This window comes from Eurypyga helias, unplaced genomic scaffold (genome assembly GCF_000690775.1).
Source record: "Eurypyga helias isolate BGI_N326 unplaced genomic scaffold, ASM69077v1 scaffold34515, whole genome shotgun sequence".
In the NCBI taxonomy this organism is placed as follows: domain Eukaryota; kingdom Metazoa; phylum Chordata; class Aves; order Eurypygiformes; family Eurypygidae; genus Eurypyga; species Eurypyga helias.
Genome location: NW_010250120.1, coordinates 30,619 through 50,745, shown reverse-complemented (window position 1 = coordinate 50,745; position 20,127 = coordinate 30,619). Strand labels below are relative to the sequence as shown.

The window sequence follows — 20,127 nt, the reverse complement described above, 5'->3', positions numbered from 1 at the left end:
ATGATTCTATGATTCTAATCTAGGCAGAGGGAATGGGAAGAATAAAATAAGTTTACTGAACGAGGCAGTAGCTTAGTACATACACAGAAGGGGACGCGGTTATGCTTAGTGTGTCATCTCTCATTTCTTTCACAGCCAAACTCCCGAGGTGTAACCTCGCAACCATAATGCCATTTCAGATAGCTTTGTATGTGTGATACATGTTGATGCACCTCTAGACAAAATCCAGTTTGTGACAGTTTCTTCTTTTTCTTTTTTTTTTTTTTGCATTTTTGTCAGTCTTTAATATGCTCTGTCAACAAAAGCAGAACAAAACTTTCCATTCCTCAAGAAATGAAGTTCAGCACTATCCAGATGTGTATATTTAAGTGGCTGCCAGATAGACAGTGATTCATTCTGTAAGTTTTGTGCCCTGAGCTTTCAGATATACACTTCTTTTCATCCTGAAGCCCGGCAGAAGTCTAGCAGTAATAATTAGCAAGCCATAAAAATCGACCTGATTTGTGGGAACCACTGAAGGATGCAAAGAGACATTTCTGTTCAAGGAGCTAGGAACAAAAGCGCGTGGTTACTGACCCAGTCATGTCAGACCTAAATTTTGAGGGAATCCCAAGTGATAAGCGTTCTACAGTCTGAATACTGCCTATTCATTCAGCCCTTCTAGCAGAGTGAATGAATCATCTTTTCAACCAGAGACAGCCCCTCTGGGTCAGAGCTGAGGTCAGTGGTGGGGCATGTGTTTCAGACTGCCTGCCCTAAATGAAAAAGAAAACATACAAGACTTTGCTTACGCAGTTGCAGCTTCGAGCATCTCATCTATAAAACATTTACATAGAGCATCTCATGAGACCTCTTACAATTGGCAGCTCTGGATACATAACCAGGTCCTTCTGGAAGGGCCATCTGTCTTCCTAGCTGCTCATGTGCTTTTTCCCTTCAGCGTCACCCCTACCCCTGAGCACGTTTCTCAGCTGATCTTCCTGTTGATGTCCCCAACCTTATCATTAGTTCAGCGTCACCGTCTGCTGCCTGTAGGTTTGTAGCACGAGGGAATCAAGATGATTCTGCAGAAGAGGTTGAAAATGAGGACACCCTGGCTTCATCCGGTGAACCAGCCCCACGCAAGTGGCAAGGCGTAGTCTGCTGAGCCGGTTTTTGCTGTGTCAGGAGAGGGGTGTGGAAGAACACGTGTCTGGAATGTAATGTTGTGTTTCAGTTTAAAACATAGTTTGTTTGCTAGAGCCCGGCTGTGCAATAGCTGCCCTTCATTTATGGTGCAATACAGCCTATGTCATCCAGTGTGTTTTCATTTAGAGTTTGTTAAGCATTAGGATGCTCAGCATTGGCAAGGGGCTGTGACATTCCATAGAATCATAGAATGGTTAGGGTTGGTTTTATTGTAATACTTAAATGCTAGTTTATCTTTCTTCTGGTTGTGCCTATTGTGTGATGTGTCTTATCAAATGGATTCTTCCATTGTAATGGTAACTCTGAATTAGAATCACAGAATGGTTTGGGTTGGAAGGGACCTTAAAGATCATCTATTTCCACCCCCCCTGCCATGGGCAGGGACACCTTGCACTAGACCAGGTTGCTCAAAGCCACATCCACCCTGGCCTTGGACACTTCCAGGGATGGGGCATCCACAGCTTCTCTGGGCAACCTGTTCCAGTGCCTCCCCACCCTCTCTGTGAATAATTTCTTCCTGAGAATTCCATCACGCTTGATGGGCAAGGGTCGCCTTTGCAAGTCAGTGACAGGAAACCACACAATTATTTAACGTCAGTGTTGTAATAGCAAATAAAGCTTCTAAGCTGCATTAGCTCTAGATGTTAGTTACGTGCTAAAAACTTCCCTCTCCCAGAAAAGGTGCTCAAATTGAGAAACTATGGGCAAATTAGTGGAAGAAAAACCTATGCGAACTTCTGTCATACACCACCTCCTGCACTGTGTAATTCCATACAGTGGGAAGAATTCCCTTGCAGAGAGCCTGCCCCCAGCGAGTTCTGTTTGATGCACCGTAGCTCTCTGTGGAGAGGGTGATTGTTTGTTTTCCCTTCTCATCTTCTCCGTGCTGCATATATTTTTATAAGCATCTATCCCATCCCCCCCTTTACCAGGATGAAGAGCCATAGCCTGTTTAGTAATTCCCTGCACAGAAGCTTCTCCCGATCTTTGATCATCCTCGTTGAGCTCTCGGTACCTTTTCCTGATCTACTTTATTTCATTTGTGATTAATATTTAATGCTTTCAGGCATCCTAAACCAGCCTCAGCATTAGTGCTGCTGAAAGACTTTGCAAAACTAAAAATACAGAGAAATTCAAGGTGAATTGTAGGTTGGGTCCTGGTTGTCTGTCAGAAAAGACGTCAGGAGGTCCTGAACACATAAATGCACACGTGAATTTTCTGTGTCCATCAGTGCTCTGCATGTGCTGTATCCCGTTGTGCTTTTTGTGCCCTGCTGTCCTTCTAGTGGCAATCTCACCTGGCAGTCCATGAAGGACACAGATAGGTTACTTCCCTTGTCCAGAATGTCAGCCTGGAGTTCTTCTCTATGCACTGCTTGTGTGGGAAAGAGCATGGTGATCTGGATCCTCGTAGACGTGCAGGTACTCAGCTCTGATGGAAGTCAGCAGGTCTGTGTCGGTGAGTGGAGACTCTGTGCGTTGAGACCACGCTGGTGTGAGGCTGAAGCTCTGCGGAGCTTCTCTCCTCTTCACGTGGAGCAGCTCACGCCGGCCATTGCTTGTGGCGGGAGTCTGGTCTGGATGGTTTGATTGGCGATGGCAAATCCTAGCTTCCCTCCTTCCCCCTGGCTGTCTCTTCACATTAAAACAACACACATTCAGCCCCATGGCTTGGGTTTTTTACGGACTTTTTCCTCAGTTACTGAATTTGTTCATCAGTCACATCTTATAATTCTTGACATGCGCTTTCTTCATCCTATGTGACTGTCTTACCCTTCCCTACTCCCTGGCCCTGGGCTCGCTTTTTGCCTCCCACAAATATATACGTCACATATATACGTCAGCCCCTTGGCACAGGGTGGGAAGAAAAAGGGTGGCAGCAAAACAAGGTTAAACCCAACCTGTAGCAGGAATTGGGTAATTGCATACACCCGTGGGAGCTTGGGGAGGAAACTAAGTCTCTGAAATAGGTCTTTACTGTGACAGCAAGGCCTGCAATTAAGATTTCAGCAAAGGCTGAATGACTCAGTGAATTGCTTCCTCCTCGCACTTTCGATACCTTAGTTTTCTCTATTCAAAAACCCAAGGAATTAAAAATTAAATTAAAAAAAAAATCATTATAGTTAAAATACAAGCTGGGGCACACGAACTTCTCTTTCTGTTTCCTTGCTCATCCCGATATCTTAATTGAAACCCTTTTGAGGGGAAAAAACTTCCTCTGAAAGAGAGGGCTGCAGAATCAGCTCCTGTGGCTCCCGGTTCCTTCCGTACCGGCTCTGTCCTCCGTGCCCTCCTGCCTCTTGCTGAACGACTGCGTGCTTTCCTTGTGTAGGCAGTAGGGTTGGTTGAGCAAAGGTTTGGCACAGAAGAGCTACTGCACGATAAGATTACATCCCAGGTATTGGGATTGCAGAGCGTTTTAAGAGCACAAAAGATTTCTGGGTATTCTCATTTCCAGGTAGGGGAGAGATTGTTTCATTTGTCTGGGTATTCAGTCATGGGTCATACCAGTGGGTGGCTGAATGTGGGTGGACAGCGTATTTTCAAGTCATACAAGCATGAGGATATATTTAAGCTAAAAGAAGTCCTTTGTTTGTAACATTGTTGGGTAGAAAATAACATGAAGGGCTGAAATAATCCTAGCACTTCTGTAGGACCAAGGATTTGCAGCGCAACTCTCACTGCCCAGACATTCCCCGAGAAAGAAAATTCTAGCACTGGCTAATCCATGCCAAGTTTGCTGTGAATATAGAAGCAAGCAGACTTTGCAAATAGCCTCTTTCCCCATCAGTTTTCCAACCCTATGTCTCTGTTTATTTATTTATTTATTTACGGTTAGGTGTTTTGTGCTAGAGTTAAAAGCATTGGCCTCTCTTGGCTGTAATGGGTTCCTGGGCCCCTGGCTCGAAGGTTTTTCTGACCGCGAAACTGAGACTCAAAGATGCTGAAGTGAGTCTGGGTGGAGGGACCTTGGAACAAGCTTTCCTCTGTGTGATGCTCTTTTTCAGCATGAATAAACAATGACTCTGTTAGGCAATAAGATGCTTCTGCTTCCACTGTGTGCCGAGCCTGATTGCCTGGTGTGTTTGAGTATCATGGAGTGAAGCTAAAAGCACCCTCAGCAAAGGAATAATCTGCTGCCCATGACCTGGGGAGAAAACCTTTTCCACGTGAGCAAGAGTTTTTACCCAAACAAACTGGAGCAGCACATGGCCTTGAAGATCCCTTCCTGTTACCACCTCCATACTTCATTTTCACATCTGCATCTTTGTGTTGCTTGTTCAGTTGTGGAAAAATTGACTGCGTTCCTTTACTTCAGGATACGGACAGACAGCGTTACGTTGGGATGGCAATTGGATCAGAAAGTCCGCTCTTGGAGTTACCCCCTTTTTTGGGAGTCCCTGCCTCTGGAGAGGGTGAACAGAACTGGAGTGTGGTGCAAACGCTGCGTTCCAGATTTTTTCCGTAGGCTGGTTGTTTTGCATATTTATGTGGAATAATCTGCCAGAAATTAGCTCAGGACGTGCTTTTTACCATTTGTAGTAGGTGACGTGATGATGCTCCCAAAGATAGCATCTGGGTATTTTCAAAGATTGTACCGTAGCAGGGGTGGAATTAGTTTTGAAAGTTAGGTAAGACTTTTAAAAAATCAAAAAATGTAGACACAATTGTAGAGGCAGCTCCCCACCCCCCACCCCCCTTTTAATTAAAAGCTCACAGTGTGAAGGTAAGATTGTGTGAAGACGTGTCATACTTGATGCGATCTGTGTGAAACTGGAAAAAATAGAGGATGTGAAAGTAATTCGTGTATGGGGAGAAGGAAAAGAAGCAACAGTGTAGCTAGAGTGCTTTTTCTGGGTAAGTGAGGTTTTGGTTATGTGAGTTTGGGCTTAGCAGTTAAGTTTGTAGCAGAGAGATGCTAAGAAGTCCGGTTGGCCTCAGCTGCATGCAGAGTAGCTCCACTGAGGTTGGGAAGAGCATAGATCTATCCTAACTGGAGAATAAACAAGTAACATGTTAGCATAATTAATTAATACCTCGCTACCTAATTTGAGCTGTCATCCATGGTGGAGTCTCTTGAGAGAAGACGTACGCCATCAAGTCAACGTGTTCAAGCGTGCAAGTTCAGCGCGCAGAACGTCACTCTCTGTGGGCTACCTTCACCAGACCCCATCCAACTGCAAGTATTGCGAAGTGTGACTTGAGAGCAAAGGAAGTGCCGGGCTATGTAGATTGTTTGCAGTAGCTGTGGCAAATACACATTTGGGCTGGCCCTCCTTCAAGCAGCAGGCTTGAAAACATGAGTCTAAGAAACAGAAGGTTGTGAGCTGGGCAGTGTGCGCTGCTGTCACCTTCTGTCCCTGGGCGATAAATAAGCAGACGATGACTTTGTTTCTGGGTTCTCGGACTACAGCCCTTTATAAGCCTGAAAATTACAGTGGCAGTGGGGAAGGGAACCAAGCATTCAGGGTTAGTTTTTAATAGCCAACCAGTGTTTGACAAGATTTCAACTGGCCAAACTTTAAGAAATATTGGCAGCCACAATGCTTTCAGTGTGATGTATTTGAGAGTATTTCTAGTAGTTCTAGCTTTTTTTTCCCTAGGCTGCAGGGACTCTTATCAAGAATATTTCCCCTTAGTATTTTGAGCACCCTTGTCTTACATAGCCCATCCTCCAGCTCGGCTGTGTGGTTCTAACGGATTTTCAACTGTTGTCTTGCCAAGGTTTGACGTGGCCACTCTAGTAACAGAAGAATACAAAGAAAACAATGTGGTTTTTTTAATTGGAGATGTTTCCTGGGTCATATCTGGATTTCCTTTTCCCTCTAAAATCATCTACTTTAACGAAAGGGTTTCCTCTGTTCTTCCTAGCTTTTTAAAAATATAATAAGTGGGGCAAATCTTTTATAATTACTTTGAATCACAGAATGGTTTGGGTTGGAAGGGACCTTAAAGCCCATCCAGTTCCAACCCCCCTGCCATGGGCAGGGACACCTTCCACCAGACCAGGTTGCTCCAAGCCTCATCCAGCCTGGCCTTGGACACTTCCAGGGATGGGGCATCCACAGTTTCTCTGGGCAACCTGTGCCAGGTAGCAAAAAAGATTGTAAAAGTATGAATAAGGACTAAGTTGCTGAGACAGGTGTTTATTTCCCTACGTCTTTAAATATAGAGTTGAAAATCTCCATTTATTCATATTGTGGAAGGATCAAAGTGTAAAAAGTTTTTAATTACCAGTCAGATTATACTGCAGTGCTTTGAAAAGCAGAGAGTTTAGGAGAGGGAACCTGTGTGGGGGGTGGTGAAGTATTTCAGTGGTGAAAGACCACTTCAGCCTGCCCACCCTGAGCAGCCCTGCGGATCAAACCGGGTGAGCTGAACTCCCCCCGGAAAGACCCGAGAGGGCCATGTAGTGCAGCTGCTGCTTTGAACGTTTCCCTGTCTGATCACACCCTGAATCACTTTATCCGCACACAGCCCTCGGAGCTACGGCTGCTTGTTTCTGGTTCTTTTTCTGTGCCTCCTGCGCGGAGGGGGGAAAAGCCAACGTAGCCACAAGTGTTGATGAATCTTTTTCTCTGGCAGGACTGTAAGTTGAGGCCTTGGCACGGGTTGTATAGATGGTTGCTGGCTCATGGCTGCAGAGCCTCGTGTCTCAAACAAGCCTGCCAAGTGCAATGCCTTCTTTAAAGAGCATGGAGGGGGCTCACGATGCCCATTTCAAATTGGGCTTGGTGGAAAAATCCATGCAGTGTGTCTGACTCTGAGGTGCTCCCCTAAGAGCAATCCCGTCCTTGTTCAGGTCTTGTTTCAATAAGTGTCTTGGAAACAAAAGACTCCACTGAGAAATTAGGGAGCCTTCTGGCTGCCAGGAAACATCCCAGCTTCCCGGCAGCACTCCTTCCATCCTTCAGCCCCTCCGGCTCCCCGAGGCAGGGGAGATCTCAGGTAGGATTTGAGCAGGGGCTGCCTTCTCTGTTCTCTGACCAGAAGATGTGGCGGTAGAGGTGCCTCATCTTAAAATCTGTGTGTGATTTAATCCAGGGAGACTTGTGCTTCTTCATGTTGGCACCGTTACTGACTGGTATCTTTTTTACCATCCTTATCACAGAACAAATTTATCGGTAGTAAGTTTTTTGCCTTATTTCTTTTTTCAGATATCACTTGCAGTTGTCATGGTGCTGTTGTTATGGTTACCATCTCCTTCGCCAGCTAAAATGCCTTTCCTCTGTCCTGCAGGAAGCAATTTGGATTAGTGATAGATGGGGGTGTGTGAGGGTGTTTGATGAATGGCAAATGGTGTAAAAATGCAGCGCTGTGGATAGGAACTATCAAAAAGGGGTGGGGTTTGAGCAGGAAGGGGTGTCCAGGGATTCTTCTGGCTTTTTAGGTAGAAGTGAGCGCTATGGCTGATGTTGGTTTTGCAGGCTGGAGCTGCTAGTGCCATGGTGACACCATTGTGAGAGAACACACCTGTGTGACTCTGGTCTGTCTCCATAGGCGTCATCCGGGTGCCATCCATTAGATTTCATCCGTTTTGTAATCCAGGGTACAATCAAAAAGGTTTTCTATAAAGAATATGTGACTGGACTAACTGTTTGCACTCTGGAGATGGAAGAGGCTTCAAAAGTGCCTAAACGCTAACACAAGTGCAAGGAGATGGACACTGTCTGCTTTTTTAACAGATGGGAGGTAGTATTTAAAAGGATACTCTTGCTCAGGCTGTCTAGAAAAGAGGGATCTAGCTGGAAGCTAATAACTCAAGCAGTGGACAAGGTAGAAATAAACCATGTTTGCTATAAATTACAAAAGAAACCTGTTTGTCCTTTATTACGCTTGAGGCGTAGAGTGGCTTCAATTGGGAAGATGTATAATTCCTTCTAATAATGTACCATATTACTTGAATTTTGGGACTTAGACATTTAGGGTCAAGTGGTAACTACTGCTAATCATCTAGCAGCTTGTGGACCATGGCCCAGCTTTATAAGTAAGAGGCTAACGTGATTCCTGTCAGATGCCATGAGACTTTCTCCCCATCCATGCTCTTTGCTGCGGTTCTTTTTGGTCAGTGAGAGGCACACTTCTCATGTCCAAGAATAATCCAATTAATTTGGAAGAAGATGCATGTTAACTGAAATGAAAGGGTGAAATTCTTCAAGGCCAGGCTGGACGAGGCTTGGAGCGACCTGGTCTAGTGGAAGGTGTCCCTGCCCATGGCAGGGGGGTTGGAACTGGGTGGGCTTTAAGGTCCCTTCCAACCCAAACCGTTCTGTTTCTATGTTAATTGGGGTGCAAAGCGCTCTGTGTGTTCATGGCATCCAAAATTAGCCCTCGTGTTTTTTAAATATGTGGAAACTGTGAAGACAGTATCACCGAGAAGCTTTGAGTACTACGTGCTGTAACAGGCTGAACTTTTTGATGGTGGCAGGAGATTATTGGAATTTGTCCATCTAGATTTCCCACCTTCTGTCTCTTCTTGTTTCTGTTCTGGCCTCCTGGTACCTACACGCTTTCCTTGGCCCTTCCAGGCACGAGCTGTGGGTAAGTTACATTTACTGGCAAATTCCCTTGGGACCTTCTAATCCACTGTGCCTGATACTTAATATTCAGACACATCATCCAGACTGGCCACTTGGTACATGGACATGAATCAAAGGTTTTCTTGCTTGTGTTATTTACCAGTATAAGTTAGATGGCACACTATTCCTGTATAGGGTTTGGGTTTTTTTGGTGCGGTGTGGGTTTTTTTTTTTTTCTTTTTATTAAGGAAGGATGGTTCTTTACCTATTTTACTGTAACTCATTTTGCAGACATCTTAATTTCATTCTTCTCTACCTCTGTGTCCTCTTTTTTTCAAAAATTTATGAACACCTCACCTCATAAATTTCTCTGAAAATTTATCTGAATTCTTTACATTTCATAAAAAATTCTCTTGCAGGCAGTCTCATTTGGGAGTTTTGGAAGCCCTGGGTACCTGCGGTCGTGCTAGCCTTACCTCTGCACCCCATCCTGCCCCCATGGAGCAATCCTCACCCTCTCCCGGCTCCTGACTCAGGAGCAGGGTAGTTGGGTCAGTGCTGCATCTGAGTAAATAGCCCTCTGGGAAGCAGGATTTGGCCCTGCAGCCGTACAGGTGGCACTTCCCCTCTCCCTCGCACTGAGCTCTGAACCTGGCCATGCCCCCTTGCCAGGGTTTGTTTTGGAGGAGTTGGTGGTCTCTTCTTTTAGGAACCTCTGGTGTTTTCTCCCCTGAACTGGAATTGGAGCTCTTTGTCCAGGTGGCTGTTTCTCTTGGTGAATCAGCTTCCCTGAAATCAAATATTCTTATTTCACTGTGAACGGGCTCATCAGCACAGGAGTAGGTAAAAACATGGCTTGAAGCAGGAGAGCAGAGTACTTGCAAAATCCTTCAGTATTGGCCTAATTCTGTTCTCCTAAAACGCGAAGTCTGTAGAAAATTCATATGCGTACATGCAGAGGCATACATAATGCTAAGATGCTTTTGCCAGATGCACTCATGAAATATGTGGAAGGACAGCTAGCACGACAGGGTGTTTAAATCAGCATTATCTTGGGCTTTGCATATCAGGCTCTCATGCTGTATTACTGCGGGTAACTTCTTGTGTGTTCGGTTCAAAGCAGTCAGGTGTGGTTCAACCCAGCCTTGGCAACACATAAAATGTCCCATAAAATAGCGTATGGGTTAAGAAACATTTATGCGGAAGGAGGAGGTGACTGCAAAGTTGGACCACGTGCTCCCCATGAGGGTTGTCACTCTGTTAGTTCCACATTGTTTAAGTACTTTTTGTCTCTATTACAGTTCAAATGGCTGAAAAAGGACGGGGGAATTTGTTTTTACCATTGTTTCTGCTACGAGCCATTAGTTAGAAGGCAGGATGTCCGGTTCGAATCCATAACACCATCCCTAGTGCACTGCCCGCGTTACAAGGACGTGAGTTTAAGGTCTGTTTCCCTGAAGTACTGTGTTGCCACAGGTTGTCCAAACTATTCCAGGTTTCTTCTTTATATATACCTAACGCTATTTAAATTCTGCCACAATATTTGTCCACTCTTGGTATTACCGTGTCAATATTTGAATTACCTGATAAATTTAATTCCATGGTATCCTAACGAAATGACAGAAAACCAACGAAGCTGATGGTAAAAAGCACACCTCTGTGTTCCAGATTTGAACCTGAAGCTGTTGGTGAATCACGCCGTACAGCAGATAGTCACTGCTAAATTGCTGAGTACAAAGATGCATTGTGTGACTCACTCGCTGTGTTTCTACTACCATTATAAACTCTGAGAGCACTTGATGAATAACAGAGCTGAGAATGAATTCATCCATGTTTCGCTCTGTAACCATCTATTATAAATACTGAGCCAAATTCTGCCTCCAGATACACACAGCTCTCATTGAAGCCTGCCCACTGTATTTATTTTTAAAGATAAAAGCACTTCTGTTACTTTCACAGAGGACTTCTGTGACACAGTCCTTTGTAAGGATGTGAATACCCTTCCTCAAGAGCTTCAAGTGAAGTAGGGAGTGTCTGCCTGGAACAGGGAAGGGCACTTCAGGGATAATAGCCTCCAAACTGTGGCGGGGGCCATAATAACCATTACGTTCATCCCAGTGATTTTCAGGACCGCGTTCCCCACGCTCGGGTCTTGCGTAACCCCTCCATCTCCCTGCCGAGGCTCTGGGCTCCTCTCGTGGGTGACCCAGGGGCTGAGGTGCTGGAGCTGATGGGCAGGTTCGTACAGCTCCGTGGCCTCATGTGTTGGAAAAGCTCTGGTCAGAAAATAAACGTGCAGAATGGCTCGCTGGTGAGTCTCCCATCAGAGTCGAGGAGCAGGGGAAGGCAAAGGGATACGGAGCGTGTTTCCTATTTCCATGGTTGATTGAGGCACGTCTCATTGCCGCCGAGCTCTGCGCCACTGCTCAGCCCACCGTTTTCATTACAGCTCAGAAGGAGTGCTGGGCTTGAAGTTTCCCCTGCTCCTGCAGTCTTTATGGGATTAGTTATCCCTGGATAATGGTGCTGGCTCAGGGTGAGAGCAGAGCGAGCTGCACTTCCCAAAACGGTGGTTTCACCGGGAGACAAAAGCGTTATTAGCCCTTCTTGGGGTGGAACTATGGTTTGAGTCATGTATTTATTGTGAGTTAAATCTAATTTTCATGATTCACCATGTTTTTTTAACTTAAAGTAGCTCTAGAAGCTGTTACTATTAAACAATAATATCCGATCAGAAAGGGGTGGAGTTATCAATTGTGAATGATTATCTGACAAATAACAGCAGCTTTTTCTCATGTTCAGAGGTTTTCAGCACTCTGACCTGACTGTGGAAACCAGGGATTTTTTTGTTTGGTTGGTTTGGTTGGTTTTTGTTAAATGCCTGCAGAATATATGCACCATCCAGTTCTGTGCCTTCTTTTCTAGACTGCTCAACCTCGGTGATACGTGGCTGGTTGACTGCACTCAGCTCATTTTTTAGGTGTTTGGGGTTTTTTTAGGTGTTAAGGTGACAAGTGCTTGTGGGAAAGGCCTGCTGGTTTCCACTTCGCAGTAGCTCGCTCAGGTCAAGCCTTCCTCTCCTCTCCAGAGGTTATTTTATCATGGAAACAGGGATTAGGATACGCTGTTTTCCTAGGCTTACGTATTGAGGAGCTACTACTACATTTTTCTGTGAGGAGTAGCCAAAGCCTGTGGCTTGTGTAGTGGCTTCTTTTCCTGGCTTGGACAAATGAGAGCTAATTAACAGGAGTGAAGTACGTGTGAAGTAGCAAATAATGATTCGTTTTGTTTATGTGTAAATACTGATAGTCATAAGAGAATGCAAATGCTTGTGTGGGAAACAACTGTTCCCCAGAGGACAAAAGGGAATGAGTGTTCACAGAACAGCAGGGAAGAGGGGATACAAACAGGGTGGAATAGCACTATGTTTGGGAAAGCGGTGACTGTTCCCAAATGTGGTTTCTGTCGTGGCTAGCAGAGGGCACGTGCCGCGGGGGGCACGTCGCCCCCCAGGGCTGTGCCCGGAGAGCACCCGCTCGCTGCGACTGCCATGAAAATCGCAATAGCAGCTTCGCTTCGTTTAGCAGTTGTGGCTTTCTTCGCTTTTTCACCCCGGGAAGGTGTCGTTGCATTGTGATGACCATTGTGATGATCCGCTTCTGATTAAGTGGGTCTACATTTAACCGTAATTAATGAGTTAAAATCAGATTAAAGAAAGGGCAGCCCTCAAGAAAGTGTTGCTAATAATTGCAAGGCATGTGGGAGTGAGAGAGGACTTGACCCATTAATTTTACCGCTTGTGGTTTCTTTTGGTTCTTTGGCAGCTTCCTCGTGCCCAGGACAGACAGGCAGAGACACCTCTGCATCTAACCCCGCTCGCATCTGCGGGGCAGGAGATTCCCTGGCGACGTGCCTGTGCTGTGCCGGGTTGCTGCCTGCCGGCCAGCGGCTCACTCCCCCCTTCGGAGCTGATCTCTCCTGCTAATGTCGTTACAGGCCAAGTGGTGAAGGCAAGGAACCATGGCGGAAGATAGGAAAGACGAAGCCAAGGCACCACACTGGACTTCAGGTCAGCTAACAGAGGCCTCTTCGCACCCACATTCACCTGAAATTAAGGAGCAGGGTGGCGCGGGTGCCGGACTGGTCAGAAGTGCCAATGGATTTCCCTACCAAGAGGACGAGGAGCCGGGGCCAGGTGGCCGTGAGCAGCCGGGAACGTACGCTCGGACCAAAGAGAATGGGATCAATGGAGAGCTGTCAGTGGGGGACAGAGAGACCGCAGGTAATGCACCTCAATGCTCCGCCACGAACCTCGGGGCTCCGCAGACCACTGGATGATGTTTCTCCAAGGGGAAGTGGTGGCTGGAGCCAAGCGTGGCACGGAGGAGCTGACACAAGGGAGTGTGTGCCTTAGAAGGGCACTGGCTCTTCACAGCAAGGGTTGCGTCTTCGTCTGGGTTTGCACAGCTTGTGTCCCTGCCCGGGATGCTGGGCAGTGCTCTGGGAGGACTTCAGGAAAGGCATGGCGGTGCCTTAGTGAGTCTTGGTAGATGGACAGGGTCACCTCTCTGGGGACAGGAGAGCAGGCTGGCGTAGAGCAGCCGCTGGGCTGGAAGGGAGTAGGAAACCGCCCAGCTATTGTGCACGGATAGCTCGTGTTGTTATTGCATGTGTTTGTGTGGGCGTGAAGGATGGGTTCTCCTGTCATTGCTCACAAGTTACACCTTCTTGAAACCACCAACTACTTGCAGAATAGCGTGTTGCTCAATTTGATCGGGAATAGCACAGCTCAACATCAGCATTTATTCACCCTTGCCCAGGTATATTTCACTGGATACTCACTGGGACCTTATTGTAAACTATGTTAGAATTTTAGGATTTGTCTTGTAATTTGAGGGGAAAAAAAGTGTGACTGTGTCAAAATGAAATATGCAAAGCAAGTTTCCTGTTTTAGCAATAAATGCTAATTCTCTCTTTGCAGAGTTCCCACTTTAAACCCCAAATGCACTGTGCAAGAGGAATTTCTCTTGTACAGACACAGCTGCCCTTGATGCATCCATCCATGCATGCTGAAGAGAGATTTCTAGCCATGTTTCTTGGCTGTTGACAGTGTTTGGAGATGTCATCCATAATTTCTCAGTAGCAGGGGAATTTTAAGGCTTTTGGACCCTACAGTCATTTCATAAGTAGTTGTGCTGGAAGTAGATCTCTTGCTAAGAGTAAATGGGTTTAGAGTTTGAGTCTCTTCTTCTGGAGAGCTAAAACTTGCAAGCCAAAAGTAAAAGAAATCCTGTGTAAGTATTCAGGTGAACACAGTGTTCATGATTGGCTGGGAAGGGGGGGTGTGATAAACAAGGTCTTGTCTCTTTGCTGTAACCCAACTTTGTCCTGTGCTCAGCCAGCAAGTAAGCAGGAGCAGGCGTGTGGGAATCCCAGGGGTAAGATGATTCAGTTCTTAGGGGTTGGGGTGGGAAGACTGAGCACGTTTCTCCTCTTTGCCACAGATCCTTCACCCAGTCCTGAACAAGTCCCAGCTATGCACATGGAGAAGTGGGACTAATGTTACAGGATGAAGAGGAATTTCCTCTGCTTATAAAGTGAGGAGAGAAATGATCTTCTCAGGGTTCCTCAGGCTCAGGTCCTAAGCAGTGGTCTGTGTCTGAGAGGGACCTGAACGTTCAATTGAGAAGTTTGGAGCTAACAAGTGAGAGGAAGCGGGGACCCACTGCTGTCCATCAGCGGAGATTGTAGTAGTGAATTTTCATATTGCTTTTTGGGGGTTAAGCAGCAGAACGAAGGAAAATGAGGCGGTATGGTCTAGAGGAGGCAGCAGGACCCTTGCTAAGGGAACAACACTGCTCTCGATCTGTGTGACATTCGTTTCCATCACCGCTTTGTGGCCTCATTTCCTCCTCCTCTGCTTTTTTTTCCTCACTGTCTGCTTAGACTGCGAGATCGCTGGTGTGGGGACGCTCTGTCAATACATACAGTTTTTGTTTGGGAGTCTTAATGTAGCTCATCTCACAGCATCTTTGTTTGTCCTTGAACACCAGAAAAGTCCCTAAAGCTGCTTGGCTTCATGCATGGATTTCTAGCTCTCTGGAAACTTGTGCACCGCACACTCACACACCGGCTAAGCCCGTATTTAATTAATGCAGCGCAAACCATCTTAGGATACTTAGGGTATATTTTAAAGCATTTTTTCCTCATTTTGAAGGAGGAACCTGTTGGCAACTACTGTGGTGGTAGAAAGGGGCTGGGGCGTGTGTTGCTATTTTACACTAGTGTTTACTAGCTGGGTGTGTCTAATGCCTTGTGGAGCAGGAAGCTGAGATGGAGTTTTGGAGTTTGATTCAGGGTTTGATCTTGAAATCAAGATTGCCATTTGCCACCAAATCCACTCGTTTTTGCTGTGTCTGCTTGTAAATTTTAACTGCAGCGGGGTGTTGTATAAAGTCAGGTTTTCTAAATGTCACTCTGATACACGTAATTACTAATAATGTGGATCATTTAATCATTTGTAGTAGCTTACTGACTCCAAACAGCTGAGGAGAAAATGCACAGGAAGCCAAGGTCGACCATGATAATTAAGCCAAACTGTGGGTTTGAGTGGATTTACAGGGATTTTATTTTCCCTGGTGCAAGTCCAGCCCTACACCCTAGGAAAATCTCTGGCTTCTCAGCCTTCGTGTCAGGGTCTGTAAATCCCCAGCCACAGCAACAACCAGCTCATCCGCAGCCGAGCACTAGTATAAACAGGGCATGAGAGTCCCGTTAGGTTTGGAGGCATTTCTCTTTGGCACCTAACTGACCCAGGAGCTGGGATTTAGTCCTGAAATGGGCCTTCCCTAGGGAGAGGCATTCTGCAGCAGTGCAGTAGTCCCTTTGGGGCACAGCAGAGCAGCAGGGCACCCGTTTGCAGGGCTCGTGCTGTAAAACCTGAGGGCTGTGTGTTAAGGGGAAGGTTGGAATCGGGCCACTGGGACAAAGGCACCTTATGCCAACACCGCTGCAGAGGCGAGGGGTGGTAATGGGGGAGGAAATAACAGTTCTTGCCAAAACACATCCCATCCATCACCGCAAGTGACATTTTTAGGTTTGCACGGTTAAAATTTGCCTTCCTGTATATATGTGTCTGTCTCTCTCTTGGCATCTGTCTAAGAGTTATTGAGTCTGACCTCAATTTTGGAATCCTCTGAATTTGGCCGTTGTGTTGCCTTTGATTGATCTGTCTTGGGTATCGCACTGGTAATGGCTGCATTATGGAGAGACATCAATGCCCTCCTTTCAAATGGGCCGATGGGAACGTGGGAGAGTGCACAGCGCTGTGGACTGGGCAGCCTCCGGGCCTGATCCAGTGGCCACCGAAGTCGAAGGCAAATACGTGCGAGAGAATAGGACGGGGTTTTTGGCGTAGCGCATAGGAAGCTCTTAGGGATGTGATATACGTACAGCTGGTAAAGCAGGAATTCCTTTTTATATCTATTTGTATATATGCTTGGGCTGCCCTTGGCAGCCCCGCTCTGTCCCCAGCCCCGTGACTGCCAGCCATGAGTCCCATGCTGCTCCTGAGGAGCCCCTGAGGACACCTTGCCTTCGGGGCAGTCTGCAGCACCCCACAGCCCGAGACCCACCAAGTCTGTGCTCCTCCTTGACCTATGCCTGCCCATGTCATTTCTCATCTGCACACACAGAGCGTTTTGGAAGCACTGAGAGGATGAGATCTGTAGCTCTGGTCAAGCCAAACATTTTCACGTCACACGAGATGTGTGCTGCAAGGGAGGCGTGGTAGCGTAATCTTAAGAAACTCCTTCTGAAGGGAGTGGATGTGGAAAGCTTTGGATTGGACCACCATGGTAGGGCACAGACTGTGTTTGACTTGTAATGGAGTACAAGAGTGGCAGCCTTTTCTTTGCTTACTGAAAAGTCGTGGCCATCTAGCTGAGAGGAAGTGCTGAGGAGCGGTACGGGTGTGCTGCAGCATTCCCTGGGATCCGGCAATTCGACACAATCCATTCTATTTGACTTGCAAGGAATGTCAAGCTACAAAGGTTTGGTTTTCTACACTTAAAATGCATTCATTTTTCTTTTCAGTAATGTAATGACTAACCTCTCAAATGTATATAATTAGGGGTAAAAGTAGTTGGATGCGTTGTGAAGCATCTTCTGCAATATGTCTTTCTGTACAGTGACTCAGCTGATTGCTTTCTTCGTTATATGCCAAATCCAGGTTTGTGATCGGAGCGGGTTTGGATTACCCACACAGTTATTTGATTAATTATTTTTTGACAGATGAAAGGAAAGCATTTCCTGAAATCCTATTACCAGAGCCTCAGGACAGTGGCTCAGTCACGGTGTCAGCCAGTGTTAAGGACAGTAATGTGTCCTGACAGAGTGACAAACAGAGCCCTTCGTTATTTGGCAGGGTACCCGAAACACGTGGGAGGCAAAGAGACTGCTGGGAAATGGTAGTAGACCTGACACAGCACAGCAGACTGACCCCCAGTAGTGGGAGAGCTGAGAAATGCGGAGGGCCAAGAGCTGCTGAGCCGGAAGCTGTGAGGGAGCAAAGCAGGAGTGGGAAGTGGCAGCGAAAGAAGGAAAAATTGTGGAGACAGTATGGGCAGTAGGAAGAAGTTCAGTTTTATCTCTTCATCCAGAGCCAACATGGCTTTTGCATGAAGGCAGGTATTACCCCGGGGAGGAGGGGGTTCAGACAGCCGGAATAGCACAGTTGGCGCGTGAATAGCACAGTTGGCAGGGAAACACCCAGGAGAACAGTGGGAAGGGGCAATTCACGTTACAGCCCTGGCTGTAATGTACCCAAATTCAGCTGTTTGTTTTAGGTTTCATCCAGCCAGACTAAATGGGCATTCTGCAGCAAATGTATTCCTGTGACCAGCTACTCTTTAAATAAGAGTATTTAAATAAGCCGTAGGGAATGTCAGCCTGAAAGACTCCGTGACGTGGCCAGTAATCACCTGAGCAGAGGTGGGGAGTCCCTTCAGACTGGCTGTACAAAAAGACTGCGGTGAAGATGGGGATGGTGCTGGCTTCAGCCACCCGGCAGCGTGTCAAGGAAACAGTCTGTATCCCACCACCTTTCCTAGCCTTGTCTTACAGCAGCCAGGTAACGAGGATCTTGTTCGCAGCCCTCGCCGCCGCTGCGCCGTTAGAAAATCACCGCGACGTTGACGTCTGCTGGCTCAGGGCGCTCAGCCCGCGAGGGCCGGGAGCGGAGCTGCCATGGCAGGTTGTGTGGGGGGCAGGACTGCAGCTTTGTACGTGGGGTCAGCAAACACGACAGCCTCTCCAGGCTGAAACTGCGCCAGGTCCGCGCTTCGCCCCACGGTGGCTTCCCCCCTCTAGTGACTTCTCATTTAATCTTTGTTTCCTTTGTGTCTCTTTCTCCCTCTCTTGCCATACAAGTGATAATACTGAGATGTCACTGCCAGTAAACATACAAACAGGCCTTCTTTGTACAGAGGCCTTTTTAGTCTTTCTTCCCAAGAGGACTGCTTTGTCAGAGCTTTCCTTTCTGTTTGGCTGTTTGCACTGGCCGGCCAGCGGCTGCCCGAGCCATCCTGGAGTTACAAATCCCCCTCCCAACTCCCTGAATGCCTGTTCCCCAAAGGAGCCTCCCAGCCTTGTTGTCAGATGTGCATTTGCAGTGAGCTGCATGTCTTGAGCGGCACAGACAAAATGCACGGAAGGATGCAAAATCAATGGCATTCGAAGAGGAACGTGATCGCTGTGTTTTTCCTGTTTAGTGCTTTATTTTACAAAGCTGGAAGAATGCATCTTAACCATGTCAGTGATGGCTCCCATGGGAAAGAAGCTGTTAATTAGGCATTTTGATCTCACTCCCTTACCCCAGGAAATGTGACAGTAATTACTGTGCATCATCATCTTTGCCAGTTTAGATACAGGCAAACATACCAGCTTCTGAAACCTTTCTTCTCTCTCTTAAGGGTAATACAAGTGTCATTTTCTGGGATGCGCTGGAACATTGTAGACATGTCCAAATTATGTTGCTGAAGATGGCATCAGCGGAGGCAACAGAGCATCCTAGGGGCACTTGTAGAAAGTGTCTTTTTTTTTTTTTTTCCCCACCGTTCTCTGTTAAGCTTGCTGTAGAGATCCATGTGGGTTGCTCTTCTGCATCTGGGAATGCAATCACATGAAATCCCATCTTTTCCCACGTGTCCCCTACCCCCAGCTATCTTCTCCCTGACTCTGAATGTTCACTATCGGCTGCAGAGACGAGTCTCTGCAGGTTTTTCTGCAGCTGGCACTGCCGGTCACTAAATCCCATAAGACATCCCATTTTGTCCAACTATGAGGGGCTGGCTCTGTTTTGGGACTTCAGAAATCAGTCAGCCTGTGATTGAAATATATCAGTAGGAGCTGGAAGGTCTGCCAGTTTTGGGCAGTGCAAGCATGCAAAAATTCCTGCCTGGAAGGGAGTGAGGTGAGATAACCTGGTGTGCAGTTGCTGTTGATTCCCATGGCTGGGAGTCAGGCACCCGGAGGAGTTCAGGCATCGGTCTCTCTTACCCCTAAAGCTCCTCTGATAGTGTCAGTGTGTGGTTGGGGTTAACTTTTGAAAACCGTATCTCAAATGCAGAGCAGTCACGCCGTTAGTGAGGTGCTGCATCGTGCCACGTCAGCGTTGAACCTGCCCAAGGGAAGGCAACAACCTGCTGTTTCCTTTAGGCTCGATCTCGGTGTTTTGGTTCATTTTGGTGTTTTCTTGTTACGATATGAGCATCGTAAGAAGGAATTGCATAAGCAGCTGTGGCTCCTTAAGGAGTAAGAGCGAAACGTCTGTGAGCGTGTTGGCCTGGCAACCGGCGCTCACTCGGTGCCGTCAGTGTTCCCAGAAAATGTAATCAATAACAACCTTGGAGATGCAGCACGGAGCAATGAGGCCAGGAGATGGAGGAATTATCTTTCATCCCCAGGATGGCAGCATGAAGGACGTGCAGGTAGTGGGCAATATTTGGCAGTGGGCAGAGGTCTTGGTGACTGCAGCTGCAAGGTGGTATCGCTGGGGACTGTGCCAAAATAGAATCACAGACGGGTTTGGGTTGGAAGGGACCTTAAAGCCCATCCAGTTCCAACCCCCCTGCCATGGGCAGGGACACCTTCCACTAGACCAGGTTGCTCCAAGCCTCATCCAGCGTGGCCTTGGACACTCCCAGGGATGGGGCATCCACAGCTTCTCTGGGCAACCTGTTCCAGTGCCTCCCCACCCTCTCTGGGAAGAACTTCTTCCTGATATCCAATCTAAACCTCCCCACTTTCAATTTTTACTCGTTACCCCTTGTCCTTTGACTACAGACCCTTGTAAAAAGTCCCCCCCCCAGCTTCCTTGTAGCCCCTTCAGATACCGGAAAGCTGCATTTAACCTTCTATT

General features: G+C 47.0%; 1 protein-coding gene across 1 annotated transcript in view; it reads left to right on the top strand.

Moving 5' to 3' along the window:
* Positions 1–12,728: 12,728 nt before the first annotated feature.
* LOC104509602 (microtubule-associated protein 2-like) overlaps positions 12,729–20,127 on the top strand; it is a gene marked incomplete at its 3' end in the record, with an annotated part of 36,707 nt that continues 29,308 nt past the window's right edge. The window contains 1 exon segment of the mRNA XM_010151588.1: positions 12,729–12,990. Coding sequence (XP_010149890.1) covers positions 12,729–12,990 — 262 coding nt within the window.